Source organism: Nyctibius grandis, chromosome 6 (assembly GCF_013368605.1).
Source record: "Nyctibius grandis isolate bNycGra1 chromosome 6, bNycGra1.pri, whole genome shotgun sequence".
In the NCBI taxonomy this organism is placed as follows: Eukaryota; Metazoa; Chordata; class Aves; order Nyctibiiformes; family Nyctibiidae; genus Nyctibius; species Nyctibius grandis.
Genome location: NC_090663.1, coordinates 85,879,626 through 85,904,671, shown reverse-complemented (window position 1 = coordinate 85,904,671; position 25,046 = coordinate 85,879,626). Strand labels below are relative to the sequence as shown.

Here is a 25,046-nt window from a genome sequence, read left to right as displayed (position 1 = left end):
TTTATTTTGATACTATAGCTCTTTGTCAGGTTTTAATTCCCTTTATGTGTGTGGTTAGGAAAAATGTGATGAATGTGATCATAAAAACGTGATCAATGAACCTGATGACCAGGGTTTTGATAGTCTTCTCTTGGTGGGTAGCACTGGGCTCTTGGAGTAATCATGTTAGAGTCTGTTGAACGTTACTAGTGACATCAAAATCCAACCCTTGCAGGCATGATGCCTTTCCTCCAACCCTTGTGAGGAAAGCCCATGACCAGTGGGACATGCCCCCATCCTGCTGTTCTCTGGCGTATCTGCAATGAAGCCAGTGATGTTTCAGTCCAGCTGAGAAGCTATTTCTGGTACAAAAATCAGAAGTAAGCTGGATGTTAGAGGTAGAAAAGCTACATATTCTTCAGAGTAAGAGCTACAAACCAGGGCATACAGACCTGTTATGATACAGAGATCCTTTGCTGTATCTGTTGGTTTTCAGTTGAATGTTTCTGTTCAGAGAAGTCGGTCGAGTATATTTTTTGGCATAAATCCCCAAAAGAGCTAGAAAAGTGCTGACCTTGAAAAAAATCAGTATGCTGTATTCTGGTACTTCAGCTGTACCCTTGAGGGGAAGATGGGTCGTCTGCTGCAATGCTTTTTAACGCTGATTGTGTCTCACTTCTCTCTTGTTCCTGCTCCAGAAAGTGAGGCATGTCCTTTGCATCTGTTTTTCTGCTGAGTTTATCAAATGGGCACATTTCAAGGTTGAGGGAGCTGGGGGTGTTTAGCCTGGAGAAGAGGAGGCTCAGAGGTGACCTTAGTGCAGTCTACAACTACCTGAAGGGAGGTTGTAGTGGAGTGGGAGTCGGCCTCTTCTCCCAGGCAACTAGCGATAGGACAAGAGGACACAGCCTCAAGCTTGGCCAGGGGAGGTTCAGGTTGGACATTAGGAAGCATTTCTTCTCAGCAAGGGTCATTAGGCATTGGAAGGGGCTGCCCAGGGAGGTGGTGGAGTCACCATCTCTGGAGGGGTTTAAGAAAAGCCTGGACATGGCACTTAGTGCCATGGTCTAGTTGACATGATGGTGTCAGGGCAACGGTTGGACTCGATGATCCCAGAGGGCTCTTCCAACCTGGTTGATTCTGTGAAATGGGCTGGTCAGTGGGCAGAACGACATTTTGGGAGTTTAAAGTTGCAGATCTTGTTCTTTGCTTGACTGTGTATTTCTTCTGTGTAGTTACATGAGTTACTTGATCTGCCCTTTGCCAAAAGAGGAGATAAAATTTCCCTACATCAGTGGGATGTTGCAAGGTCCATTAGTGGTTTTTAGGAGCTCTACTGCTATTTCTGTTAGTCACAGTAGGTGAAAAAAAAAATAAGACTGGGTGGACATTTGTCTTGGATGTTGAGTAATTGGTGAAAAGGCATCTATTCCTCCTTCTTTTCTCACAAGTCATGCCCTGGCTGTTCATCTTTGCTTTTCCCAGGTGAAGTGGTGCTTCTGGTCCCGATGCCAGCAGATGGCCCAGCAGACTCGTGGCAGCTTTTGCCTGATGGAAGAGCAGCCTCACCTGCAACCTCTTTTACCCAGCAGGACATCAACGAAGGCATTGTGTGGTACAGACACTCTGGGTCTGAAGTAGAAAGTGACTCCTTCCAATTTGAGGTACTCCACATCATATTCACGGGGGGGGGTCACACAGCAGTTCTGCTGGCGTTTTACTCTGAGATTACTCAGTCTGCTGCTCCCTGTATCTCGTCACCCAAAGTTTTAATAGATACACATACATGAATATATATATGCACACACAAACATGTGTGTAAATATATATTTGTATTTACATGCAGACTTATGTGTATGTAGGTGCATGTAGATGAATATGCATGTGCTTACGTGTCAGGGTGGATGCAACCCGTCATCGTGTTCCTGGGAGACTCTTACTCGTGCACAAGAGAGCTTTTGCTTCACGTGGTTTAATCTGCACTTATAACTTCCACAGGATGAAACTAGCAGGCTTGTAACATCCCATCAGCATGACACAGTGTGTCCAGAGGCTGATTCTTGCTGTGACAGTGATCCCTTCTCCACTGACCTTTTGCCTGTGGGGTTGCATTGTCCCTTGAGGACACCCTACTGATGTGCTTGGGCTTGCTTTTGGGGAAGAAATAGGAATAGGAAACGTTTTTTTGCCTGGCAGTCCTTAGGTAACAGAGCAGGTAACACCGGGGGTAACCCTCCTACTTTCTGCAGTCCCTAAAGCTAATAATTTAATTTAATTTTTGCTACAGAGTACTACTTCTTGCAAAGAGACAAAAAGGTACAAATACTCCCCAGCAGATGTAACACTAAAATAAATCCCACCTCCCGACAGGTTTAACAGCCATAAAATTCCTCAGACAGGTCCTTGCTGTTGGCTTGCAAGGTTTAACAGCCTCCCATAACGCTAAGTCTGTGTGAGCACTGGCACGCAGTATTTGTTACATCTGGTTTACAAGTCAGCAGCTATTAAGTGTAGCACCGGAGAGACAATTAAGGTAATTTCTAAAGTAATTAACATAAGTGATAATGAGGAATTTGTGAGCGTCAGTGTTGAACAAGCTAATCTTTAGCTTAATTGCTGCATTCCTCTTCTAGAGTATGCATTTTGCATGAGTTTGTTGTTTGGTTTTAGTCTCTTGGAGCAATAATTATATGGAGAGCCCTACTGAGAAAGGAAGCTGCAACTGCCTGGGGCACATCAGGAGACCATAACACGTCTGTCTGTGTCTTGAACTGTGGGCTGGGGCATCTCAGAAAGGAGCTGTATTTCTTTGGGCGCTTGCCTTATCTCAAGATTGCTGTGAACCTTTGCAGGCTTATCTCTAGGGGATGGTTCTGGTCCTTGAAAATTTTTACCAATGTAATATTATTTGCTTTATATGTCATTACTGCAGGTTTGCTATGACGAGTTAGATACCATTGACTTAACTTTGGTCTGATAGTGGCGTATAGGTGTTGGAGCAAGTCCAGAGGAGGGCGACCAAGCTGGTGAAGGGTCTGGAGGGTCTGACCTATGAGGAATGGCTGAGGGAGCTGGGGGTGTTTAGCCTGGAGAAGAGGAGGCTCAGAGGTGACCTTAGTGCAGTCTACAACTACCTGAAGGTTGTAGCGGAGTGGGAGTCGGCCTCTTCTCCCAGGCAACTAGCGACAGGACAAGAGGACACAGCCTCAAGCTTCGCCAGGGGAGGTTCAGGTTGGCCATTAGGAAACGTTTCTTCTCAGCAAGGGTCATTAGCCATTGGAAGGGGCTGCCCAGGGAGGTGGTGGAGTCACCATCTCTGGAGTTGTTTAAGAAAAGCCTGGAGATGGCACTTAGTGCCATGGTCTAGTTGCCATGGTGGTGTCAGGGCAATGGTTGGACTTGATGATCCCAGAGGGCTCTTCCAACCTCATTGATTCTGTGATTCTGTATGGAAGATTTTTATGGGTCTGTATGAAACACGAGAGCAGCCTGTCTTGGAAGATGTTGTGCTCACAGGGAGTCACTGCCAAGGCAGTGCCATTATTAAAAGACCGGTTATTTTCACCTTGTCAGCACAACTGGTGGTCATTTTGAGGGTGGGAGGAAGGTTTAAAAACCCATTATTTTTTCTATTCCTGTGATGAAATATTCCACTGAGCTGTGTAGACAAGTTAGAGTAAAATTCAGCAGAATTATGGCTGTGGCTGGGGCAGGCAGGAATGAATAGCAGGTGGGGAACTGACAAATATCTTTCTAAATGTTAATAAAGAGCTAAACCTTTTCTAGATTGGGTTGGTATCTGAAAGGTGTGTCTTTGCCTTCCCAGACCAGGAGGAGAGGAGAGGGAAAGTATGAAACTGGTCTAGAAATGCAGTGGTGTCTTCAGTCAGGTATCCATCCATGTGATCTTTCCTTCCCAGGTGTCCAGCTCTGCCGGCCCACAGACCAGCTTGGAAAGCCACGTGTTCAACGTTGCTGTTCTCCCCCAGACACCCAGAGCACCTCAGCTTTCCCTCGGCTCCTCTTTGCACATGGCAGTAAGTGTGACACCACTGACTGATGGTTTCTGTGTCCCCGCTCTCCTTGCAGCAGTGCACAGCCACCAGAGCCTTGAGTAGAGCAGTAACCACGGGGTGTTGATTCCTGTACTTGCTGTTGTCCGTGCTGTTGTGCTTGATTCAAAGAGTGAAGTAAATCTGTGGAACAGGGTGGATGTGCCAGTAGATAACTGGAGTAGAAATAGAAAAAAAAAGATAGGTTAGAAGAGTAAGGGGGGGGGGGGAGAGAGGGAGGGGAAAAGAAAACATGAAAAGTTGAAAAACTCATTAAAAGTGATGACATCAGGAACACAGACTAGAATGTGTGTGGAAAACAGACAAGCCCATTATATCTGCATCCGTGGAACTGAATTACCTTTTCTTGCAGCATCAACTCTGGGAATGACCATTTTGATAAGAGTGGTCTCTCTAATGTGGTTATTTCCCTGACTGCTAATTGAAAAGATGACCCCAACGTTTAAAGTAGGTTTTGTGAGCTCCCCGACTTTGGTGCATGCCTTCTCCATGTGTCCCCATCAAGTATGTGGGTGAAGTCCAGCTTTCCCTTCTACTTCTGTTCTTTGATTCTGTAGGGAGGGATCCCGAGTGCATGAGCTAGAGGGGAGCTTCAGGGCTCTGCACCCCGGTCACCCCTTGGGACACACAGAGAGACAGGACCCTAGAGGCAGGGAGTTTGATTTAGCCTTGACCTCAGCTTTGTTGTGGTCTGTGGGGCTTTCAGAGGGGGACCAGGACCATAATCCACCGAGCAGCAGTCCTGAGCTGAGTGAGACAGGGCAGGCTGTGATGAGAAAGCAGAGATGAGGCCAGCCCTTCAGGCAGGAGCTGCCTGCAGGGAGAGGGAGGGCTGGGTCTACAAACTTGAGTGTAGCATGGGGTCATCTTGGGTGTTATTCATTCCTGATGGTTTATTTAGAGCGTGTGAGGTGCCAGCAGTACGCTCAGCATTCTCAAACAGAAATCCTGTGCCCTTGGGCGCTCCCTGACAGATAAAAGCACACCAAGAGGCCCGTGCCATGCAGGAGAGCAGATGTGGCAGATCTCCCATGGGTCCCTAGGAGGAGCCTCCTAAGGGGAGGCGAAGGACTTGTAAGCCAGCACAGCGTGCCAAGCATGGGACCAGGAAAGGCCAGAGGAAGAGGGATTAGTGAAAAGTCCATGATGCAGCGGCCTTGTCAGGTTGTAAAATAGTGGTGACCTTTCACGGGCAATAATAAAACATGCTCAGGCTGCTACTTGGAGCAATAGCCAGTGATGTATCTTTCTGCTCTGGACTTGTTGTTGTTGTCATTATTGACAAAATTGATGGCAGAGCTGTCTGGCTGAGCCATGCAGAGCTGGGTTTTATAGCTAATTACACCCCACACAATTCAATAGCTCCATAAAACAGGTTTTACTGAGGGGTGTCTCACAACCTGCGAGTCCTACCTTTGGGAGAGACAAATAGGCCTTGGAGGCAACTATGAAGCAACCATAACCTTAAATCTTCTCGTCATAAAATTGCACTTCCTTGCATCAAAGTGATTGAGTTCTGTTCATCTGTCTTCAAACTCCTTCAGAATTAGACTGGCTTCTCGGATGAAGAGCAAGCCCAAAATGTTAAGTCTTCCCATGCCTCTAGCCTTGTCCTTGAGTGTCCTACTGAGAAAGGTCAGAGACAGTTTGGTGACTCTTTGGTGGTTAAACTGGGCATACATGTATACTGGTTTTTCTTTAATCAAGTTACCTCTTTGCCCCATATTGGTAAAAGGAGCCTAACAATGCAAACTGAGATTGGGTTTATGAAGGAGAGAGAGAGTTTCGTAAGTGTATGAAGAGGTGCTCCTCCATTCCCTTCCTCCTGGCTGTATGAAAGGGACAACACTGTTAATTTTAAGCCTGTCCTTTTTCTACAGAGCTGTATGTCGCAGTCCTGATAACACAAATAAACATTGTGGCTTTTGGTGCCAGTTAGATATGTGACACTGTCACATCTAAGGACTGACAAGGTTTTATTTACTGCTTCAGAACAGTCATTCATAGGCTGTGATTTCTCCTCTGATGCATTTGGGTGAAAAACACTGGAGAGAGGTGAACTAGGGATTCGGTGGCATTTGTGAGAGGACAAGAGGACACAGCCTCAAGCTTGGCCAGGGGAGGTTCAGGTTGGACATTAGGAAGCATTTCTTCTCAGAAAGGGGCATTAGCCATTGGAAGGGGCTGCCCAGGGAGGTGGTGGAGTCACCATCTCTGGAGTTGTTTAAGAAAAGCCTGGACATGGCACTTAGTGCCCTGGTGTAGTTGCCATGGTGGTGTCAGGGCAATGGTTGGACTCGACGAGCCCAGAGGTCTCTTCCAACCTCATTGATTCTGTGATTCTGATTCTGATTGTGGTGTACTGAGCTGGTGTCAGGAAACCTGGCCTTGCCAGTGTCCAGTCTGTGACCCAAGGCCAGCAGAATGGGACACAGGTTTGACAGGGTGGCCTTACAGATGTGTAACCAGCACGATTCAGTGTAATTTGTTCCTGAACCTGGTCATTTCATGTTCCAAAGCAGCTGAAATAGTTGCCCATATCCCTAATTTAGCTTGTTCTCTCCATATTTTGTTCATAATTATGAAATGAGCTGGGTGCTTTTCATGCCCAGCTGGACTATTTAATTCAGTGACTTCTTGTAGCTGTTAATTCCACAGGATTAAGGTTCATGAACACGTGCAAGTTAACTGCCTTTGTGCACTTAAGTCTGTTCGTGCAGCACCGTAATCCCTGTAACACACTGCCCACCTTTGGCCAATGATAATCTTGTACTGGGAGGTTCAGAACATTTTTAGACAGATTTAAAACAAAAGAGAAAGCTTTGGTTCCTCTACGTTCCAATGGAAATGGCTGAGTGATTTTCAGGATTTCTTTTAAAAGCAAATCCCGTCCAGCCACATCAGACTATACCAGAAAACTAACAGGCAATGAATTATATCTTCATCCAGGGAGTTTCTGATCAAATTAGATTTTCCTTTATCTCTCCTTGGTTGCTGAGGGTCAAAAAAGCAACTCCTCCACCTGTGAGCATGGAGGTTGGACAGAGTGCACTGAAAACACTGCCGCTTTCCTGGACAGCCTGAAAGTGGGGATAAGCTCGTGGTTTTATGAAGGAGGGGGGATTTGTGTCTTTTTTATAGGTTTATAAGCCCCTTCTGATTCTCCAGACAGGACTTGACAGGGGTGGACCTGTATAGAGCTCTCTTCTGTTGAGTGTGGTAGTATCCAGCTTCTGCGTTACACACTTGGTTTGGTTTACAGATGAGCTGAAAGTGAGTTTAGGTGGCCTGTAAGACTGTAGCAAATTTTACTCATGATCAAGCTTTACTGCCCTCTGTAATCTCCTCCCAGTAGTCCCTATTCCTTACAAGTTTGAGAGACTTGGTAAACGTTCAGCCCATCCATCCCTTGTCAGTTTTAGGTCTAAGGACTAGGCCTTTAAATGCAAAGACTCTCTTATATTTAACTATAGCAAAGCAAATTCTCTTTTAATGCATTTTTGGGTGAATCTTCCCATGTCTCTGGCCTTGATGCTCTTGGTCTAATGTGTTTATTGAGGTGCTGGAGGACCGTGTGACAGTGATTGAGCCCCATCACCTCTCCTTTGTAGACCCGGAGATTCCCAGTGAGAAAATCCTGTTCAACGTGACTGTCCCTCTCCTTCCTGGCCAAGGCAAGTGTTACCTGTTCAGAACGTGGCAGCTTGCTGCTGAATTAATTGCCACGCTTTCTGAGCACATCTAATTTTTCCCTCAAGAGTATCATTCTGTGGAGGCATCTGTTAATCTGTTCAGCCTCCTTCATTAGCTTTCAAACACCTTGTTTCTTAACCCAATTTCTTTGGCTTGTTTAGGAGTGAGCCACAGAGCTGAGACAGTTTTCCTACTGTTCTCTGAAATATACTGAATGTTGTACCCCGTGGCTTTCTGCTTTCCACGTCTCTAGTGAGAGGTATTTGAAGAAATGACTAAGGGAGGAATCTCTCTTTAATTTCTTGTGTCCCAAGAATCCATCCTCAGTGCAGTTAAAGCCATCTGACTCATTCAGGAACCACTGAAGGTGTAAAAAGAAGTGCTTGGGGAGAGAAAAAGAAGCTGTGGCCTTTGGTATCTTGTTTTAAAAATAAAATGGATTCCTCCTGTTAATACTGAGCTCTCTGTCTCCGTAGGTATTGTGGAGCACAGAGACAGGCCTCTCTCCCCAGTCAGATATTTCACCCAAGCAGATGTAAACCGTGGCAAGATTGCTTATCGTCCACCGACTGCAGCTCCTCACCTGAGAGAGATAACTGCCTTCTCCTTTGCAGGTAAGGAACTGAATGTTCATTCTAGTGCCATGTCAGACTGGTAGAGGTAGCTGGACTGCTGGGCTTCCTCCAGTCCTGGAATGACTTCATGGTTCTGTCCATACTCGTGAGGGCATGAGGCTTGAACGATTGTGTGATGAAGTGACAGTCCATGGTAGACGCAGTTTTATGCATCACCTTGCCCTCCACTGACACCAAGAGGAGTTCCACAGTTTGGAGGAGGGAGTAGCATGTTCTCTCTCATTACCTGAAGCGAAGGCAAGGGAGGAGTGCTTTCCTTGGTGAGGAAGGACTCCAGTCTGGTTGAATGTCAGCGCTTGCTTTCTCCAAAAGTTGTTCAGATCCACGTCAGTATGTGCTTTCCTGTCCTGACCAGTTACTCTGTGCTTGTGTTTGTCCCATCAGGTCTCCCAGAGTCAGTGAACTTCCGATTCACAGGTATGTGAACCATTTGCTCTTTCCTGGCCACAGCAGTTTTTATCCTTGTGCCCTTCATGTTGCCTGTTATTCCTTGGCCTTTCCTCTGCTGCAAGCACACCTGTGGGCACTCAGTAGGAATTTCTGGACGTGCATGTGCCTGGGGAATATGAATTCATCTGTGTCCCAACAGTGTTTTATAGAAGCTAAGCTGCAACTCAGTTTAGAGACATCTTTTTCCGATAGTTGCCTGGAATCTGTCCTGAAAGCCTGATTCATTCCTGTTTTCTCCTGTTTCAGCGTGCACAAGGACATCAGAGTTTCACTCTGCTTTTTTTTAATATACCATGGAAACATTTCCACAATTAAATTGCTATTGATAAGCTTGCTAGGAGTTGCATAGTTGCATTAGGGGCAAATATAAATACTCTTTGCAGGTGTGAATTGTGTGTGTATGTCCATAGACAAAGGTGTAGATTGACAGGGTGGGAGTGAAGTCAGCCATGTGGGGTGGTGATTTTGTACAGAAAGGTGAATTTCCCAGGTGAGTCCCTGAAAACACATCCCTACACTCAGGTGTGTTTTTTGTCTGTGTCTAGTGTCTGATGGAGAACACACCACGCCAGAGATGGTGTTTGTCATTCATTTGCTCTCTGAGGAGCAACGGCCTCCAGTCTTCCAGATCACAGCTCCCCTCCTGGAGGTCAGCCAGGGGGGCAAAGCCACCGTTGGTGAGTAGGGTGGAAGGGATGTGGGGCAGAGCTCAGCCTGAGGCGCGGTGTTTGTTGCCAGGAGGCCACATGGATGGAGAAGGGGAGAGTTTTTGTCTCGCTCACCTCTGTCGCTTTAGCTGAGGAGCTGGATCAGGGACCTGCTGCTCCTCTACTTTCTCCCTCTTAAGCTGCTCTGTAGTTGCTGAACTGTTGGTTAGTGGTGTGATCTGGTACACTGGGTCATTTAGGATAAGCCACTTTCTGCTTGTCAGGAGGTTCTCTGAGGTGTTTGTAGATGCCTCCCTGCTATATGAACATATGCACATCTCTGATAAGCTGAGGGTTTGCTTAGCTGTCATTTGTGAGCCATGCTGGCAGTAAGTTCTCTGAGACAACCTCTGATCTGAGCATCATCAGGGGACTAATTATTTCCATGAAACCAGCAAGCTCTTGGGCTAGGGCAGCTCCAGAGTTATCTTACTTTTCACCTACTGACTGAATTACAGTTTTTTGACTCCATTCCCAAGAGCACATCACAAAACCTAGGGGATATTCCCAGTGTAGTGTCTGAAGATGCTGAAGCCACGCTCTCTTCCCCGGCACAGGGATCCAGTTAGCTGTGAGCGACACAGATACAGCTCCCGAGGGTCTTGTCTTTGAGCTGGTGAAGCCTCCCCGTCATGGCATCGTGCTCAAGTACAGTGCAGGCGTGCAGGAGCGCATGGGAGCAGGTGAGTTGAGCAGAATCACAGAATCAACCAGGTTGGAAGAGACCTCAGGGATCATCGGGTCCAACCATTGCCCTGACACCACCATGGCAACTAGACCAGGGCACTAAGTGCCATGTCCAGGCTTTTCTTGAACACCTCCAGAGATGGTGACTCCACCACCTCCCTGGGCAGCCCCTTCCAATGTCTAATGACCCTTGCTGAGAAGAAATGCTTCCTAATGTCCAACCTGAACCTCCCCTGGTGAAGTCTTCCTCAGCACAGGAGACGGGTCAGCGTGTACCTGTCCACCTGGCTGCTTTAGTTGACCAGGAGGAGACAGATGCCTCTGGGAGACGTGGCTGCAGCCACAAGCGTGTGAATTTTCTTCCTGGGAGTGTGTGAAAGAGGTTTTCACATTTGTTGTTTAGTTCCTGGCTGAATCAGTGTGGTTCCTGTACCCAGTATGTGTGGCTAAAACTCCTGGGGAGTTTTACTGTTGATTTTGGTGGCAGCAGTTTTCCAGTGTGTGATCAGAGGAACAGATATGATCTGTAGGAGGGTAGTGCAAGCAGAAGACGTGGAGAGGGAAGCCTTATCTAGCTATGACAGACGTGAGCTTACAAAGAGCTGAGAAGAAAGGAGGATCTGTGCACTCCCAGAGAATCATGAAGAGCTGCTGTGTCCGTGAAACTGTGAAGGTTACAGCTTTTCCTCTGCCCTGCATATATACTAGCTCCTTAATTAATGTCTTCATAACTCACATCCCCGTAAGGGTGGTATTAAATGCCAGTTTAGCACATGATTAAGTCTTCTGCTAAATTGGGGCCTTAGGTTGTTTGAGTTGGTGCTCTGAACGGAGTCTTTCTGACTTGTGCATTTTCTTTTTGGGAAGGTGACCCCTTCACCTACGAGGACATCACTCGGAGTGCTCTGCAGTACGTGCATGATGGTTCAGCAGCAGCAGAGGACAGCATGGAAATCTCTGTCACCGATGGTGTCACCACAGTGACCACAGTGCTGAGGGTGGAAGTGTCCCTGCTGGATAACATTGGTCCACAGCTGGCCCCAGGCTGCTTGTTGGCAATCACCGTGGCTAGTAAAAGCTCCGTGACTCTCTCTCGACTGCACCTCGCTTATATTGTAAGTTTTCATCTATTTCTCAACCCAGTGAAGGCTGCCAGCCTCCCTCATCCCCCCACAGACCCTTCGCCACACACACCTCTCTGCCTTCGGTGTGGATTCTTGGCAGAGAGCTCAAGTTTTGACTGTGTCCTGGGTACTGCTGCCAAAAAGGGGATAATAGACTCTTTCATCCAGCAGGGTTTTAAGGGTTTGACTGAAACAGAGGTGAACTGCCAGGCTAAACATGAGAACTGAGTTAATCCCAGATTTTTGTATCAAACAAACTTGTTAATAAAGCACAAGTGATAATCCCTTGAAAATTTCAGCCCTCTCACACCCCACCTTCCAAAATTCCCTGGTTCCTTTTCTGGACATATTTGAAGGGGGCTGTGAAGCAACCCAAGATGCTCCACTCCGTGGTAGCTTGGAGTTGGTCCCGGGGATTGCATGTTGTACAAGAGTCATCCTGCTGGTGAAATTCAGAAGAAAGGTGTTTTACTCCTTGCAGATGATTTAGCAGCAAACACATTAGCAGTGGATTTCAGGTATGCAGATATGCTCCTCTTACAGAGGAGGGAGGGGAGATTGTAGTGCACGTGTGAGGCTGCAGGCACCTAAGGTAGCAGCTGTCAGAGATGTTTGCAGGGGGTGAGGTAGGATAAGAAGGCAGGTGAATATTTTTTCCAAGGGATCAGTCTGGATACATGGCTGGGATCTGTCCCGTTATCCTCTTAAGGAGGAAGGCTGACAAGGGAGCTGTTCAGGTTTAATCTGAGTTAGGGATAAGAGGATTTCATTCCTGACCCATATGCTGAGGATATGATGATTTCTGCTTTGGGTCTTATCTTTCAGGCAACCAACAAAAACTTGTAGAAGAAAGATGACATCTGAGTGGTCATATCATAGAGATGTTGTACTTAATATAGTTAAAAAGAGCCAAAAATATCTTTTAGTTTAATGTGAATCTGGCTTTTGCAGCATTGCTCCACATTAACCTTTGTTTTACTAAGAACTGAGCTTAGCTCTGTGTCTCTGAAGCACTGGTGGGCAGCAGTTACTCCCTCTGCCAGCTATCAGCTAAATTTTGGCTGATTTTGGAGTCAGGAAAAGCACATTACATAAATGGTCCAGTCCAATTGAAATGTAAAGTAATTTGTAAACAAAAATATCAGGTTTATGGCTGGGAGATTGTGTTGATATGACACAAGGACACAAAGAAAACCTCTCTGAGCTGAGAGAAAATGAAAATACATTTTGTGGTAGGTTCTGAGAATGTCAACCCAATTGACTCTCACCAGTGGAGCTTCATTTAATATTCATGAGCTCTGGGTCTGACCCAGCTAGCTTGATATATTTCCCTATAAAACATTTTATTCCTCCTTCCGTTTTTAGTGGAGGGAAACAAAAGCTAATCTTGTCTTGTTTTGCTTTGGTTTGTTTCTTTATGTTTAGGACAACAATTCTCCTGACTCAGAGATAAGAATCCAATTAATATCTCAGCCTGCATACGGCAGCCTCTTAGGGATGTCTGGCTCTCGTGATGAAGAGCTTTCCAAGGTTTATAATTTCACCATGGAAGACATCAACAACCAGAGGATCAGGTATCAAAGAGCTCTCCTCCTTCAAGCTGTGCCAGTTGAAAGCTCAGTGGGCTTTCCGCAGGGATCTCTGGGCTATATTATGGTAGTACAATGTGTCAAAGATATTTTTTCCTTTCTTGGCTCTTGTATCCTATGAGATTATAAATGAGAGCGTTTCCTGTGTGTGGAATTAGGTATTTATGCATGTCTGAAACGCCAGTAGTTGGGGCAGCTTCAAATTATGGGGATTTTTTCTGTGTCTGCAGCGTCGTGGTGATACTTCAGGTAGGCAACACCTAAAATGGTGATTTAAAAGAACTCAGGGAACATGAAGGAGGGTTGGGAACTGAAATGCATCCTCTCTTTCATTCCCTTCTAAATGCAGGGATGAGGTGTATTTGCCTGACTGTCCGTGAGACTCCCTGACCCAGATTGTGCTCTGACTTTCACAGCTACTCCACCACGTTTGAGACCAGCAATCAGCCAGTTATGGACACCTTCCACTTCGCTGTTTTTGATGCTGATGACAACCGGCTTGACAGGCAGATGTTCACCATCACCATCACGCCTGCCCAGACAATGCCGGCGCTCATTGCTTTTGCTGACCATATCACTGTAAGTGTCTACCCCAGATACTATGAACACTGATAAGAATGTCTTAGATGTGAGGGACTGAACAGCTTTCCTGGACTGAGGGGAAATGAGTGAAGAAACATGGTGTTGCACGTGCAATGCTGTGAGTGCAAAGGGTTAATAAATTACTTGGAGGCCAGAGGAAGCTGACAGTACGTCTGCATCCTTGAACCTCATCTGCTTACATCTGTTCTAGTCAGGAGCTGGCTTCTCCCTAGGGTGTCCTGTTTGTATCAGTGGAACCAGTCTGACTTATCCCCGTTTAATATTTCTGTATCACAGAATCAACCAGGTTGGAAGAGCCCTCTGGGATCATCAAGTCCAACCATTGCCCTGACACCACCATGGCAACTAGACCATGGCACTAAGTGCCATGTCCAGGCTTTTCTTAAACACCTCCAGAGATGGTGACTCCACCACCTTCCTGGGCAGCCCATTCCAGTGTCTAATAACCCTTTCTGAAAAGAAATGCTTCCTAATGTCCAACCTGAACCTCCCCTGGTGAAGCTTGAGGCTGTGTCCTCTTGTCCTATCGCTAGTTGCCTGGGAGAAGAGACCAACTCCAGAATTTCGTCCCTTATTTCACCAGCTTGTGTGTAAAAGATGAGCAGAAGACGAGTCTGAGAACATCTGATGCTTTGGACTGATACACAGCATTTCAGACTCCTTATCAAAGCCTTTTGAAGTCCTCTCCCTCCTTTCCAGCTTTGCATTCCCCCTCCCTTGCCTTCAAAAGGCTCCCCTCAACAAGAAATGTAGATCTTGCCTTCCAAGAGGTCAGCATGACTCTGCCAGTTCTCTTCTTGCCCTGATAAAGCAGTCACAGGCTCCTCTTGGGGGCTTTGTTCTTCCCATCCCACCTCACCTCCCTGCTTAACAGATCTAGGGAGGATGGGAGAGGACTTCAGAGACGGGGCAAGCCTCTTGCCAGGCTTGTTCAGTAACGATGCGTGTGTTGCTGTGTGTTGTGTGCACTGGTGGTGGTTTTGTCATATGCTTTTGCTTTCCAGGTGGATGAGGGGGGCAGGGTCCCACTGCTGGCTCGTCACCACTTAGCTGCTGATTATGATACTGCTGCCAGGGAAGACCTGAGGGTCACAGTTATCACTCTGCCTATGTATGGCTACCTTGAAAACACTAAGACAGGTAAACTGCTTGGCTGTCTCTTCCTCCTAGCTGATGAAAGGAGGAATTGCCATGCTGGAGCACCTTCTAATGTCTCACCACAGTTCCTCAGTGCAGTGCTGGTGGCATCAGTTGATAATAAAGAGCTCGTCAGGTCAGCGTTAGGAGATAAGCTGTCTCTGCGGAGCATTTCCTCCTAATTCTTGTTTGTTGGAGACTGTTCTATGTTGTAAGACTGGGGCATTAAGAGCCTTTTCAAGCCCACGTGTTGTATTTTTATCATGCTTCGCTTTGGCTGTCCTTGTTACACAGAACAAACTTTGCTAAATTCCTCTAAATGTCCCAGCAAGCTTTAAGGCTGTGAGAGCTGTGGCAGAGCATGGCTGGTAACATCCTCTTATCTCATTGTATTATCAAGAAAAGGTAGGGTTTGTACTGTATTGTTCACAGATGTTCATCCAGGAGACTTGTCTGCTTAATCCTGTGTGTGGTCCTACCAGGAGTGGCATGATCATTTTACTTAAGTCATAGCTGGCCTTTGTAAAATGTCACCGTGGGTTGGCCAGTGCAGTGGCTTGTTACAACAGTGGTTGCCTTTCTTCTGGAGAGCACAGGATGTGATGACACCTCATCCCTCCTGATTGTGTCCTGTGAATGAACTCCAGTTTGTGCCATTTTGGCAACGGTGAGCCTCTGCCCTTGAACAGGCAACTTTCTTGGGCACGAGACTTAGTTTTGCAAGGTGGAGCTTGATGTAGAGGTTGTGTTGAGGCCAGAGAGCACATTAGCTATTGTCTCATCTCTGAAGAAAGCCTAAGTATAGAATCATAGAATCATAGAATGGTTTGGGTTGGAAGGGACCTTCAAGATCATCCAGTTCCAACCCCCCTGCCACAGGCAGGGACACCTTCCACCAGACCAGGTTGCTCCAAGCCCCGTCCAGCCTGGCCTTGAACACTGCCAGGGAGGGGGCAGCCACAGCTTCTCTGGGCAACCTGGGCCAGTGTCTCACCACCCTCACAGCAAAGAATTTCTTCCTAATATCTCATCTCAATCTCTCCTCTTTCAGTTTAAAACCGATCCCCCTTGTCCTGTCACTACTTGCCCTTGTAAAAAGCCCCTCTCCAGCTTTCCTGTAGCCCCTTCAGGTACTGGAAGGCTGCTATGAGGTCTAGGACGTGGGATTGCTTGTACTACGCATAAAACTGCACTTCCCTAATGCCTCCTCTCAGGCAGCAGAAGTTGCTTTCTACAAAGGTCACAAGACACATGAAAGCCATGTTGTAGAATGAACATCCTTCTGCGTCCTTCACAATGTGCCATTCTTCTAATCCTGCTTTTTTTTCATAGTTTATCAGTAAATTGACCATCCTTTCACTCGTGCTATTCTGGTTCGCAGGTGAGAGTTTTGGCCCGCAGAGCACTGTGACAGCAGACAGATCCTTTTCCCTTCAGGATGTCCTGGAGAACAGCATTTACTACTTCCAGAGCGTCCATGAAAGCATCGAGCCAACAAGTGACGTTTTCAGCTTCTACGTGAGCGATGGCTTCAGCCAGTCCGAGGTGCAGAGCATCAACATCACCATTCAGGTAGGCCTGTGCTCGCTGGCTGCCAGAGCCCTCCTCTTCCCCGTGGACACGTGACAAAGTGCAAGCTTTGCTCACTCCTTTGTAATATGTGGGAAGGGGATTAAAGGGAGTTTCCTTCCTCCTACCTGTTTCCTTCCCCTACTACAGGCACATAATTCGCCTGTGACACCAGAGAACATTTGTGCATTGCAGTCTCTTCCCCAGGGCTTATTCCTCTGGTGTCTCCTCCCTCTTAGAAGCAGCCCTGGTGCTGGAGAGGTTTGGAGCTTGGGTTTCATTCAGGTGGGCAACGGTCTTTTCCCCTTGGCCACTTCCCTTGTTTGACTGTGTGCCTTTGGTTCCCGTGCAGCGGCAGAACGATGAGCCCCCAAAGATGGTGCTGGAGCCCGTCAGAGTGCGTGAGGGCTCAGGTGTGGTCGTTACCAACGCCTCCCTCAACCTGCACGACTTGGACACCCAGAACAGTGAGCTTGTCATTGTGGTTACCAGAAGTCCTGAACATGGTAAGTCCTGACAAGCTGGGGGGGTGAGAGAGAGAGAGAGGGGATGTCTTTGTGCGGCTGTGGCTGTGTGTGTGTAATAGAATCATAGAATCACAGACTGGTTTGGGGTGGAAGGGACCTTAAAGATCATCCAATTCCAACCCCCTGCCACGGGCAGGGACACCTTCCACCAGACCAGGTTGCTCCAAGCCCCATCCAACCTGGCCTTGAACACTGCCAGGGAGGGGGCAGCCACAGCTTCTCTGGGCAACCTGGGCCAGTGTCTCACCACCCTCACAGCAAAGAATTTCTTCTTAATAATGAGAGAGGAGCCTGGCCTGTTTGTATAAAACACATCAAGTCTGTGTTTGGACCAGCAGCCACGGAGGAATTGTGCTTTAGAACAGAGAGTTGTCCCTCATTGTTTGTGGGAGAGGGGAAGGGGGGGCTGCATGCATTTCCCTAGGAGGTTCCCTTTTGTGTTACCCCATTTCCTATCGTGGGGTACAGTTCCAAAGAGCTGAGCAAGTAGCATCTGTCTGCAATGACAAAGCAAGACAAGGGTGTCAGGTGAAGGCTAGTGTCACGTTAAACTAGTGAGGGGTATACACCCTTTTTCCCATCTCATGCATGTAGCCAAATTTTTACCAGTTTTGGCAGTAAGCAGATAACTTCCAGTAAGGCTGTGTCCACCTCTGTGCATCCCACGAGAGCTGGCACACAAAAGAGTCCCCATAATTTTCCCCATCTTCTGGGGGATTCCCAGAATTCTGTCTTCTCCCCATAATTTTCATCCATCTCTTGTTTGTCAGGTCACCTCCGCAGGAGGCAGACTGCTGCGGAGCCCCCGGAGGATGGACATGTGCTGTCCATGGGCTCGTCCTTCACCTACCAGGACGTTCTGGAGGAGCTGATCGTTTATACTCAGAGCGGTGCAGCAGCACGAACGGACGAGTTTGGCTTCTCCATCACGGATGGTCTCTACACGCAGACAGGGAGGCTGGAGTTCTTCATGGAGCTGCCCAAGAAGCAGCCACCCACGTTAGCCATCAACAGGGGCCTGCAGCTCCCAGTTGGTACGGGGAGAGGGAGGAGAATGGTATTGCTATGTGGTCCAGTCTAAACCAGTCGCCTAGCTGCACTGGCTGAAGCTGTTTGTGGGCTTTCTCCCTCTGGTCCAGGCTCTGCAGCATACCTCACAGATCAGCACTTGAAAGCAGCAGCTGCTTATTCAGATGACACAACGATTAGATTTGTCATGAAGAGGGATCCCAGCGTGGGCCGTCTGCAGTTGACCCAAATTGATAATCCAGTCCAGATCTCTGTCAAAGGACCTGTCAAAAGTTTCACCCAGGCTGATATAAATAAAGGTGAGAGGATGACTTGAATCAGGGAAGGGAGAGGGAAAGAAGTCAGATAAGGTTGTTATGTTAGAGCAGAAACACCTATCGTTAAGCAAGTGTTAAAAAGTCTCTCTCAGCAGGAGAAAAAGAATAAAGAGAAAAAGTAACAAAATGTGAATCCAGGAGCTCTGGCAAGGCCCAAGTCCCTCAGCTTATAGTGCCAGCCTGGTTCCAAACCAAGAATTAAATGATGCAGCCTGTAATAAACCCCCTCTTTTCTCCTGTTGCTCCCTCCAGGACAAGTGGTGTACAGTCACAAGAGAGGGGATCCTGGTGGAAATTTCGCCTTCACCTTTGATGTGATCGATGCAGATGGCAACAAACTGACGGACCAGGTTTTTCATATTGGTGTATTAGGTAAAAGATAGTGCTGAAGTTGTGTTTTCTTTGCTGCAGAGCTGAGGTCTTCATAGATTCCCATCCCATGTGTACTGCAAGTTAAGATGTGATTCTTGAGATGCAGTTTTTATTCACTGTTAATTCAAAGGCCTTTGAAATGTGGGGCATGGGGAGTGTTCGTGGATGTAAGGATTAGTTCTTTGGCTTCTGAAAAAGAAAAATTCCCCTTAATATTTTCATACTGTCTAGATTGTCTTTAAGATGTTGTAAAGTTACTGTCCCCTCGATTAATGCTGAAGCCCAGAGTACCTGTTTTGGAATTACCAGTCTGGGAGGTGTTTGTGTGTGTGTTGTCTTTTGCTTGAGCACAAGCACCCGATTTGAATAACACCAGGGAAAGGAGAGTGTCTGTCTCCTAACTCAGCTTTGTCTTTCACCCTTTCAGAGGACAGATTTCCCCCCTCCATCATTGCTAACAAAGGGCTGGTCTTGGATGAGAACTCGGCAAAGACCATCACAACCCTCCAGCTCTCTGCCACTGACCAGGACAGTGAGACAACCCAGCTGCAGTACAAGCTCACCAAGCAGCCACAGCTGGGACATCTGGAGCACGCAGCCTCCCCAGGTTAGCAGGGGTTTTACTCGGTTGGGTGCTCCTAGCACCAAAGCACTGGACGGCTTTTGAGCCCTAAAGTTTCACTGCAGGAACAGTGTGCTTGGAGGCAGCAGCACAGAATTATGATTCCTGTTAGAAATCAAATGTTCATTAGCTCAGAGAGTTGGGAATAGGGTGAGTGGAGGCAAGACAGCCTGATAACCACCGATGAGGATTTATTCAGCCTCTGGGTGGGTTTATGCCCCATGGTGACCTTGCCTAGTGGACTTGGCAGATCAGGCCAGCTTGCTGCTGTGTGAATCTCCTCTTTCAGGACCTATTGTTACATCTCACGACAGGCAAACCTTCAGCCTTTTCTGTGACCACATATAGTACAACACCCAAAAGAATCCATCCCCTAATGTCCATGGTGATAGAGCCCACCTCCGTGAACAGATGACTTGCTTTCAGTCGCTCTCTTGGCCAGTCTGTCCCTTGATCCCCAAACACCAGCCTCTTTCCCCAGCTGTGCTTTGGAGAGAGGAGGGGAACTAACTGCTGAGTTAGTTTAAAAGGAAGCTCCGTTGTGGTGGATGTGCTGTATGAGGAATCCTGGTAGTTCGGGGAGGAGGGATTGGTCAGTCCTGTGAAACTCAGAAAATAATTACCTGCAAATGTGATCTGAATTTGAGAGTTGCCTTCCATGCCCGCTGACGTATGAGCGTCCTACCCCTCTCTGATAGAATCATTTTGGTTGGAAAGGACCTTTAAGATCATCGAGTCCAACCCTTAACCCAGCACTGCCAAGCCCACCACTAACCCATGTCCCTCAGCACCACATCTACACGGCTTTTAAATCCCTCCCGGGATGGTGACTCCACCACTGCCCTGGGCAGCCTGTGCCAATGCCTGACAACCCTTTAGGTGAAGAAAAAATTAATCTCTATTTCCCTTGCCAGGCCCAAGGTCTTTTAATGGTTTATTAACTCTTTGATGCTTATCTCAGCCTAGGAAGGATTAAACAACCAATTTAATGAATTAGTCTAAATCTGTGCTGACATATAATATCCTCCTCTGAGTTAGGTTATACTCATCTATGATTATATTTCTTCTTAGATTGAAGTGGAAATATCTGCTGTGTGTTTTCAAGGTGCAGACAGTCCCTGTACAGCTCAGTTTCAGTGTGTGGTTTGCCTCATCTTCTCACAGTGTAAGGTGTCCTCTGGCAAAGGGTAGGAATACTGAATGAAAGATATAATAAGCAAACCCCCCTGCTGAGAGACAACTTAAAACTTGCCATATTTTTGTCTAAGTTGCAAAACTAAACAGGGAATCTTGTATTTTGGAGACCTGGATGAAGGATTTTATTCCTCCTGTTATTTTAAAATGGGGTGATTCAGATTTCTGTGCTTTTTCATGTCTGTGATGGACTCAGAATGATAGAGAGAGTGAGGCACACACTGTGAAACAGTTGCTCTCATGATTTAAATGACCTAAACCTAAGGAGAGAGTGCTGGAGTGTTCAAAAGAGAACACAAAGCATTAAAGCTAATGAGCTCTGAGGAAACCTTGGCTAATCATCCAGTTTGGGCTCATTTATTTGTATCAGATCCTGGTATCTTTTGTAGCGTGGCCAGTTCTTGTCAGTAGCCATTTAGCAGGATAAAGTGGTGAAAAACTTTTTGTCAGGGTTTTTGTTGTTGTTAAGAGCAGTAAAACCATCGAAAGCAGCAGTGAGACTTAAAGGCTCAAGAGCTTTTTGAAATGCTTGTCGGGTGCCTCTCTGTGTCTGTGTCACACCTGATGACCTGTAAAGATGTCACTGTGAGTCAGTGGTGAAACTGGGGCTTAGTCTGGTCTAAATGCAGGGGTACAAGGAGGGGAAAAGAGAGCAGAGACTTTGAAGGCATTTTTGAAAACTGCTGTGAGGCCAGGAAACCTTCTGCTCGTACTCAGTGATCACAGAATCAACCAGGTTGGAAGAGCCCTCTGGGATCATCGAGTCCAACCATTGCCCTGACACCACCATGGCAACTAGACCATGGCACTAAGTGCCATGTCCAGGCTTTTCTTAAACCCCTCCAGAGATGGTGACTCCACCACCTCCCTGGGCAGCCCCTTCCAATGGCTAATGACCCTTTCAACTGGAGCAGAACAAGCCAAGACCGAGTGCTTATGGCTAGATAAGCCCAGCTCTCTATATTTTTACCTGCCTTCCTCTTTCTATTGCACATTTTCCCCTATTTTTCTTTTTCTAGGGGTAAGAATTAGTTCCTTCAGCCAGGCAGACTTGGCCTCTCGCAGCATCCGGTACGTCCACACCAGTGACACTGAAAAGCACACGGATGCGTTCACCTTCTCGGTGTCTGATGGAACGAACGAGGTCAGTCCCAGCATGGTTTTTTACCCGAGTCAGAGCAGGCTGTTGATTCTGTAGGATGGGATGGGAGTCCGTTTTTCTCTTGTGTGCTTGTCGTTTGGCAGCGGTGGGTGCTCTTACTTCCCCTCCTGTGGGAGATCTTAGGTCCCACAGGGAAGGGAGCGAGCCCCCTGAAGGTAGGGGGGAGCTGCCTACGATGTAGCCTCACAAGGATGGTTTACCAAGATTTCAGTATCTAGTTTTCATCTGCTTACCCATTGCTCCTGGAGCTCAGCTTTGATCCAGTGCACTGACGCCATACCCAGAAGCACAGTTAGACCCTTGAGAAATGTCTCCTTCCTACTTTCTGGAAGAGAAAAATCATAGCTGCGAGTAGAGGGAGAGGGACAAAGTAGAATGAGGGAGGGAGGGAAAAGTGGATGTCCATAAATATCACAGAAGGAGGGAGAATAAGTTAGTGAGGAGGGATAGAATCACAGAATCAACCAGGTTGGATGAGACCTCTGGGATCATCGAGTCCAACCATTGCCCTGACACCACCATGGCAACTAGACCATGGCACTAAGTGCCATGTCCAGGCTTTTCTTAAACCCCTCCAGAGATGGTGACTCCACCACCTCCCTGGGCAGCCCCTTCCAATGGCTAATGACCCTTGCTGAGAAGAAATGCTTCCTACTGTCCAACCTGAACCTCCCCTGGCCAAGCTTGAGGCTGTGTCCTCTTGTCCTATCGCTAGTTGCCTGGGAGAAGAGGCCGACTCCCCCTCCACTACAACCTCCCTTCAGGTAGTTGTAGACTGCACTAAGGTCACCTCTGAGCCTCCTCTTCTCCAGGCTAAACACCCCCAGCTCCCTCAGCCGTTCCTCGTAGGTCAGACCCTCCAGACCCTTCCCCAGCTTGGTCGCCCTCCTCTGCACTCGCTCCAACACCTCAACATCTCTCTTGAAGTGCAGGGCCCAGAACTGGACACATTCTCGAGATCTGAGCTTAGAAGCTCACATTTATTCACTAGACAAGGCCAAAATGAAGTGACCCAAACTCTGTGTCACCATAATCTCCTTAAAGCTTTACTGTTTCAGTGGAGTTGCACTCTTGGCAGACTGAATTCATCAAGAGAGGCTTTTCCTCCTGTTCCAGGTGAGCCAGACGTTTGACATCACCATAAACCCCGTGGATGACTCCCTGCCTGTAGTGCAAAGCCTTGGCATGACAGTTCAGGAAGGGGTGAGAAAACCCATCAGAGAGTTTGAGCTTAAAGCCACCGATGCTGACACAGAGGTAAGGCAGGACTCCCCCTTGCCTCCTCCCTCCCCTCTTCTGCTGCACATCTGGGCTATCAGGAAAATGGGCTTGTGTTCAAAGGGAGAGATGATAGCAAGTGTCATCCCGCCCTGTGAGCACACCCTGTCTGATCACAACATCAAACAAAGAGCTTGTGGGAGGCCCACTTTGTATCTAAACAGATGAATGAGTGAGCAAAGCAGAGCCCTGGCTTGGGGAATGCTTCATCTGGGATGTCTCCTAGACACACAAGCAACAAACCTGCGTGGAAAACGTTTAGAAGTTGTGATCAGAGCTAATCCTTGCCCTGTCCCACCTTCTCTCTGGACAGCGTGGATTTGAACTGAGCTTGTGCCTAGCCTTGACACTGAGTTTATGCCTAGCACAGATGAAAATGACATTTTCTCTTCCTCCTCCTGTGTCTGGCCGGAGGCTAAGCGGTCTCATGCTGGCTCTACCTCACTGCGCAGCAGTTTCCCTGCAGCAAGAGAGCTGCTGACTGCCTGTCACTGCCCTGAGCCAAAGATCCTGCCCCAAAGGTTACTGCTGTCTCCACCCCAGGAGAAGTGACAAGGGGCACGTTGCTTAGAGTGGCTGCAGAATGGGGGACTGCTCTTGTGTCCAGGGAGTCGTCACAAGGGCAGGAGCCATCTCAGACCAGCCGAACCAACAGTTTGGTGGGATATGTCTAGCCTGGCTCTCCCTGATTGGGGTTGTTTTGTAGATGGCCACCTTGGGAGAGGGATGAAGACAGGGCAGGGCTCAGGGTGAATCAATGCAGTGTGCAGTGCTGCGTTTCAGCCCCTGGTTGGAAACACTGTGCTAGGAAAGCTGTCTGGGCATAGAGTCCCTCTCCAGGCATCTTGAGCTGGAAGGCCATGCCTGTCCTGGTCCTGGGGTCATGTCATCAGCTTTGCCACTCTCTCTCCTTGGTGCAGGCTGAGTCCATCACGTTCACAGTCGTGCAGCCCCCCCGGCACGGCCTGATCGAGCGCACCAGCGACGGGCAGCGTTACCACCAAGCCACCACCTTCACGATGGATGACATCTACCAGAACCGCATCAGCTACAGCCACGATGGTAGCAACTCGCTGAAGGATCGCTTCACTTTCACCGTGTCTGATGGGACCAACCAATTCTTCATTATGGAGGATGAGGGGAAGAAGGTAAGGGGAGGAGAAGGGATGTGAGGGAGACCTTCTGTAGCTGATAGAAAGCTACCTCCTGGCGGGGAAGGGGAGACTTAGCTGCTGGCACTCCTCTGAAGATAAATATTCTCAATTATGTGATGCCATTTGCCTTCTTCCCTGGTGTACCAGCCTTCATGTGTGCAAACTCACCCCAGGACCTTGATCCCAACAGAGCTGAAGGGAACAGAGCTGGTGATAAGGTGGATGAGGCTCTGACTCCCAAAGTAACAGCCGTCTCTCTGAACTTCTGTCAGGTTGTGACAGCAGCACCGCAGCGCTTCCGAGTGGACGTTCTCTCTGTGGATGATGGGACACCCAGGGTCGTCACCAACCTGGGGTTGCAGTGGCTGGAGTACATGGATGGCAAGGTAGCTGCCTACCTGGGCTGAGCTTAGGTTGTTTCTCAGGCTGTTCCAGGAGAAGGAGCTTCACGGTAGGGATATATGTCTTTCAAAGAAACGTGGTGTAAGGATTTCTTGCCGTGCCATGCCTTTGTTTTGCTGAAGTCCAAACAAAACCCCACAAAGCTCTCGTGCTTGTTTTTGAGGACCCAGCAGTAACTGCAAAGAAATGCTTTAGTTCTTCCCAGGAAAAAGGGTTGGGAGACACTGTAGTAAGAAATTGTATTAAGAAGTGGCTATCTCAGCTCAAATTCCTGATTCAGAACAAGCCCTCCTGCAGCCTCAGGCAGGTCAGGTCTCTTTATCCAGCTGTTAAAGGTGTTTTCTTTTTAAAGAGAAAGCAAAATGTGACGGAACTGAGGCACATCCGTGTGAGGTCATTTGGAAGAGGACTAGTGCAGGCTCACTAGAGCAGCATGAACTGTCCTGAGTGAATCCTTCACCTTGAGGCTGTTGGCAAATGTTTTTTGCAAAGCTGAGCCTCACCTGGGCATCAGCCCAGTTCATGGAGCAGTGGTTTCTGGGTGAAACCAAAAGATTTGTCATGACTTTTAGCCCCAGCTTGTTCTGAATTTGCTTTTCTTGAGACACAATGGTGTTTTTTTATTAAACAAGCCAGATGTGAGGCAGAATTTGAATCCTTCCTGTGCTGTCAGACACCTTGTGGGGCATCTGTCTGTTCAGGGACATCCCCCAGCTTTTCCCTCAGGGAGCACTGTTGGACAG

The 25,046-nt window shown here is 47.7% G+C and overlaps 1 protein-coding gene across 1 annotated transcript in view; it reads left to right on the top strand.

Annotated features, from left to right (window-relative positions):
- The window catches only part of FRAS1 (Fraser extracellular matrix complex subunit 1), a 147,515-nt gene that overhangs the window by 104,033 nt on the left and 18,436 nt on the right, over positions 1 to 25,046 (top strand). Inside the window, exons 31-51 of the mRNA XM_068404195.1 lie at positions 1,465 to 1,643; positions 3,900 to 4,016; positions 7,612 to 7,726; positions 8,222 to 8,359; positions 8,765 to 8,797; positions 9,376 to 9,507; positions 10,095 to 10,220; positions 11,092 to 11,339; positions 12,774 to 12,922; positions 13,354 to 13,516; positions 14,545 to 14,680; positions 16,059 to 16,249; positions 16,599 to 16,752; positions 17,544 to 17,807; positions 17,913 to 18,101; positions 18,372 to 18,491; positions 18,919 to 19,098; positions 21,327 to 21,451; positions 22,586 to 22,726; positions 23,668 to 23,895; positions 24,174 to 24,287. Of these exons, the coding sequence (XP_068260296.1) occupies positions 1,465 to 1,643; positions 3,900 to 4,016; positions 7,612 to 7,726; positions 8,222 to 8,359; positions 8,765 to 8,797; positions 9,376 to 9,507; positions 10,095 to 10,220; positions 11,092 to 11,339; positions 12,774 to 12,922; positions 13,354 to 13,516; positions 14,545 to 14,680; positions 16,059 to 16,249; positions 16,599 to 16,752; positions 17,544 to 17,807; positions 17,913 to 18,101; positions 18,372 to 18,491; positions 18,919 to 19,098; positions 21,327 to 21,451; positions 22,586 to 22,726; positions 23,668 to 23,895; positions 24,174 to 24,287 (3,242 nt within the window). The remainder of the gene's footprint in view (positions 1 to 1,464; positions 1,644 to 3,899; positions 4,017 to 7,611; positions 7,727 to 8,221; positions 8,360 to 8,764; positions 8,798 to 9,375; positions 9,508 to 10,094; positions 10,221 to 11,091; positions 11,340 to 12,773; positions 12,923 to 13,353; positions 13,517 to 14,544; positions 14,681 to 16,058; positions 16,250 to 16,598; positions 16,753 to 17,543; positions 17,808 to 17,912; positions 18,102 to 18,371; positions 18,492 to 18,918; positions 19,099 to 21,326; positions 21,452 to 22,585; positions 22,727 to 23,667; positions 23,896 to 24,173; positions 24,288 to 25,046) is intronic.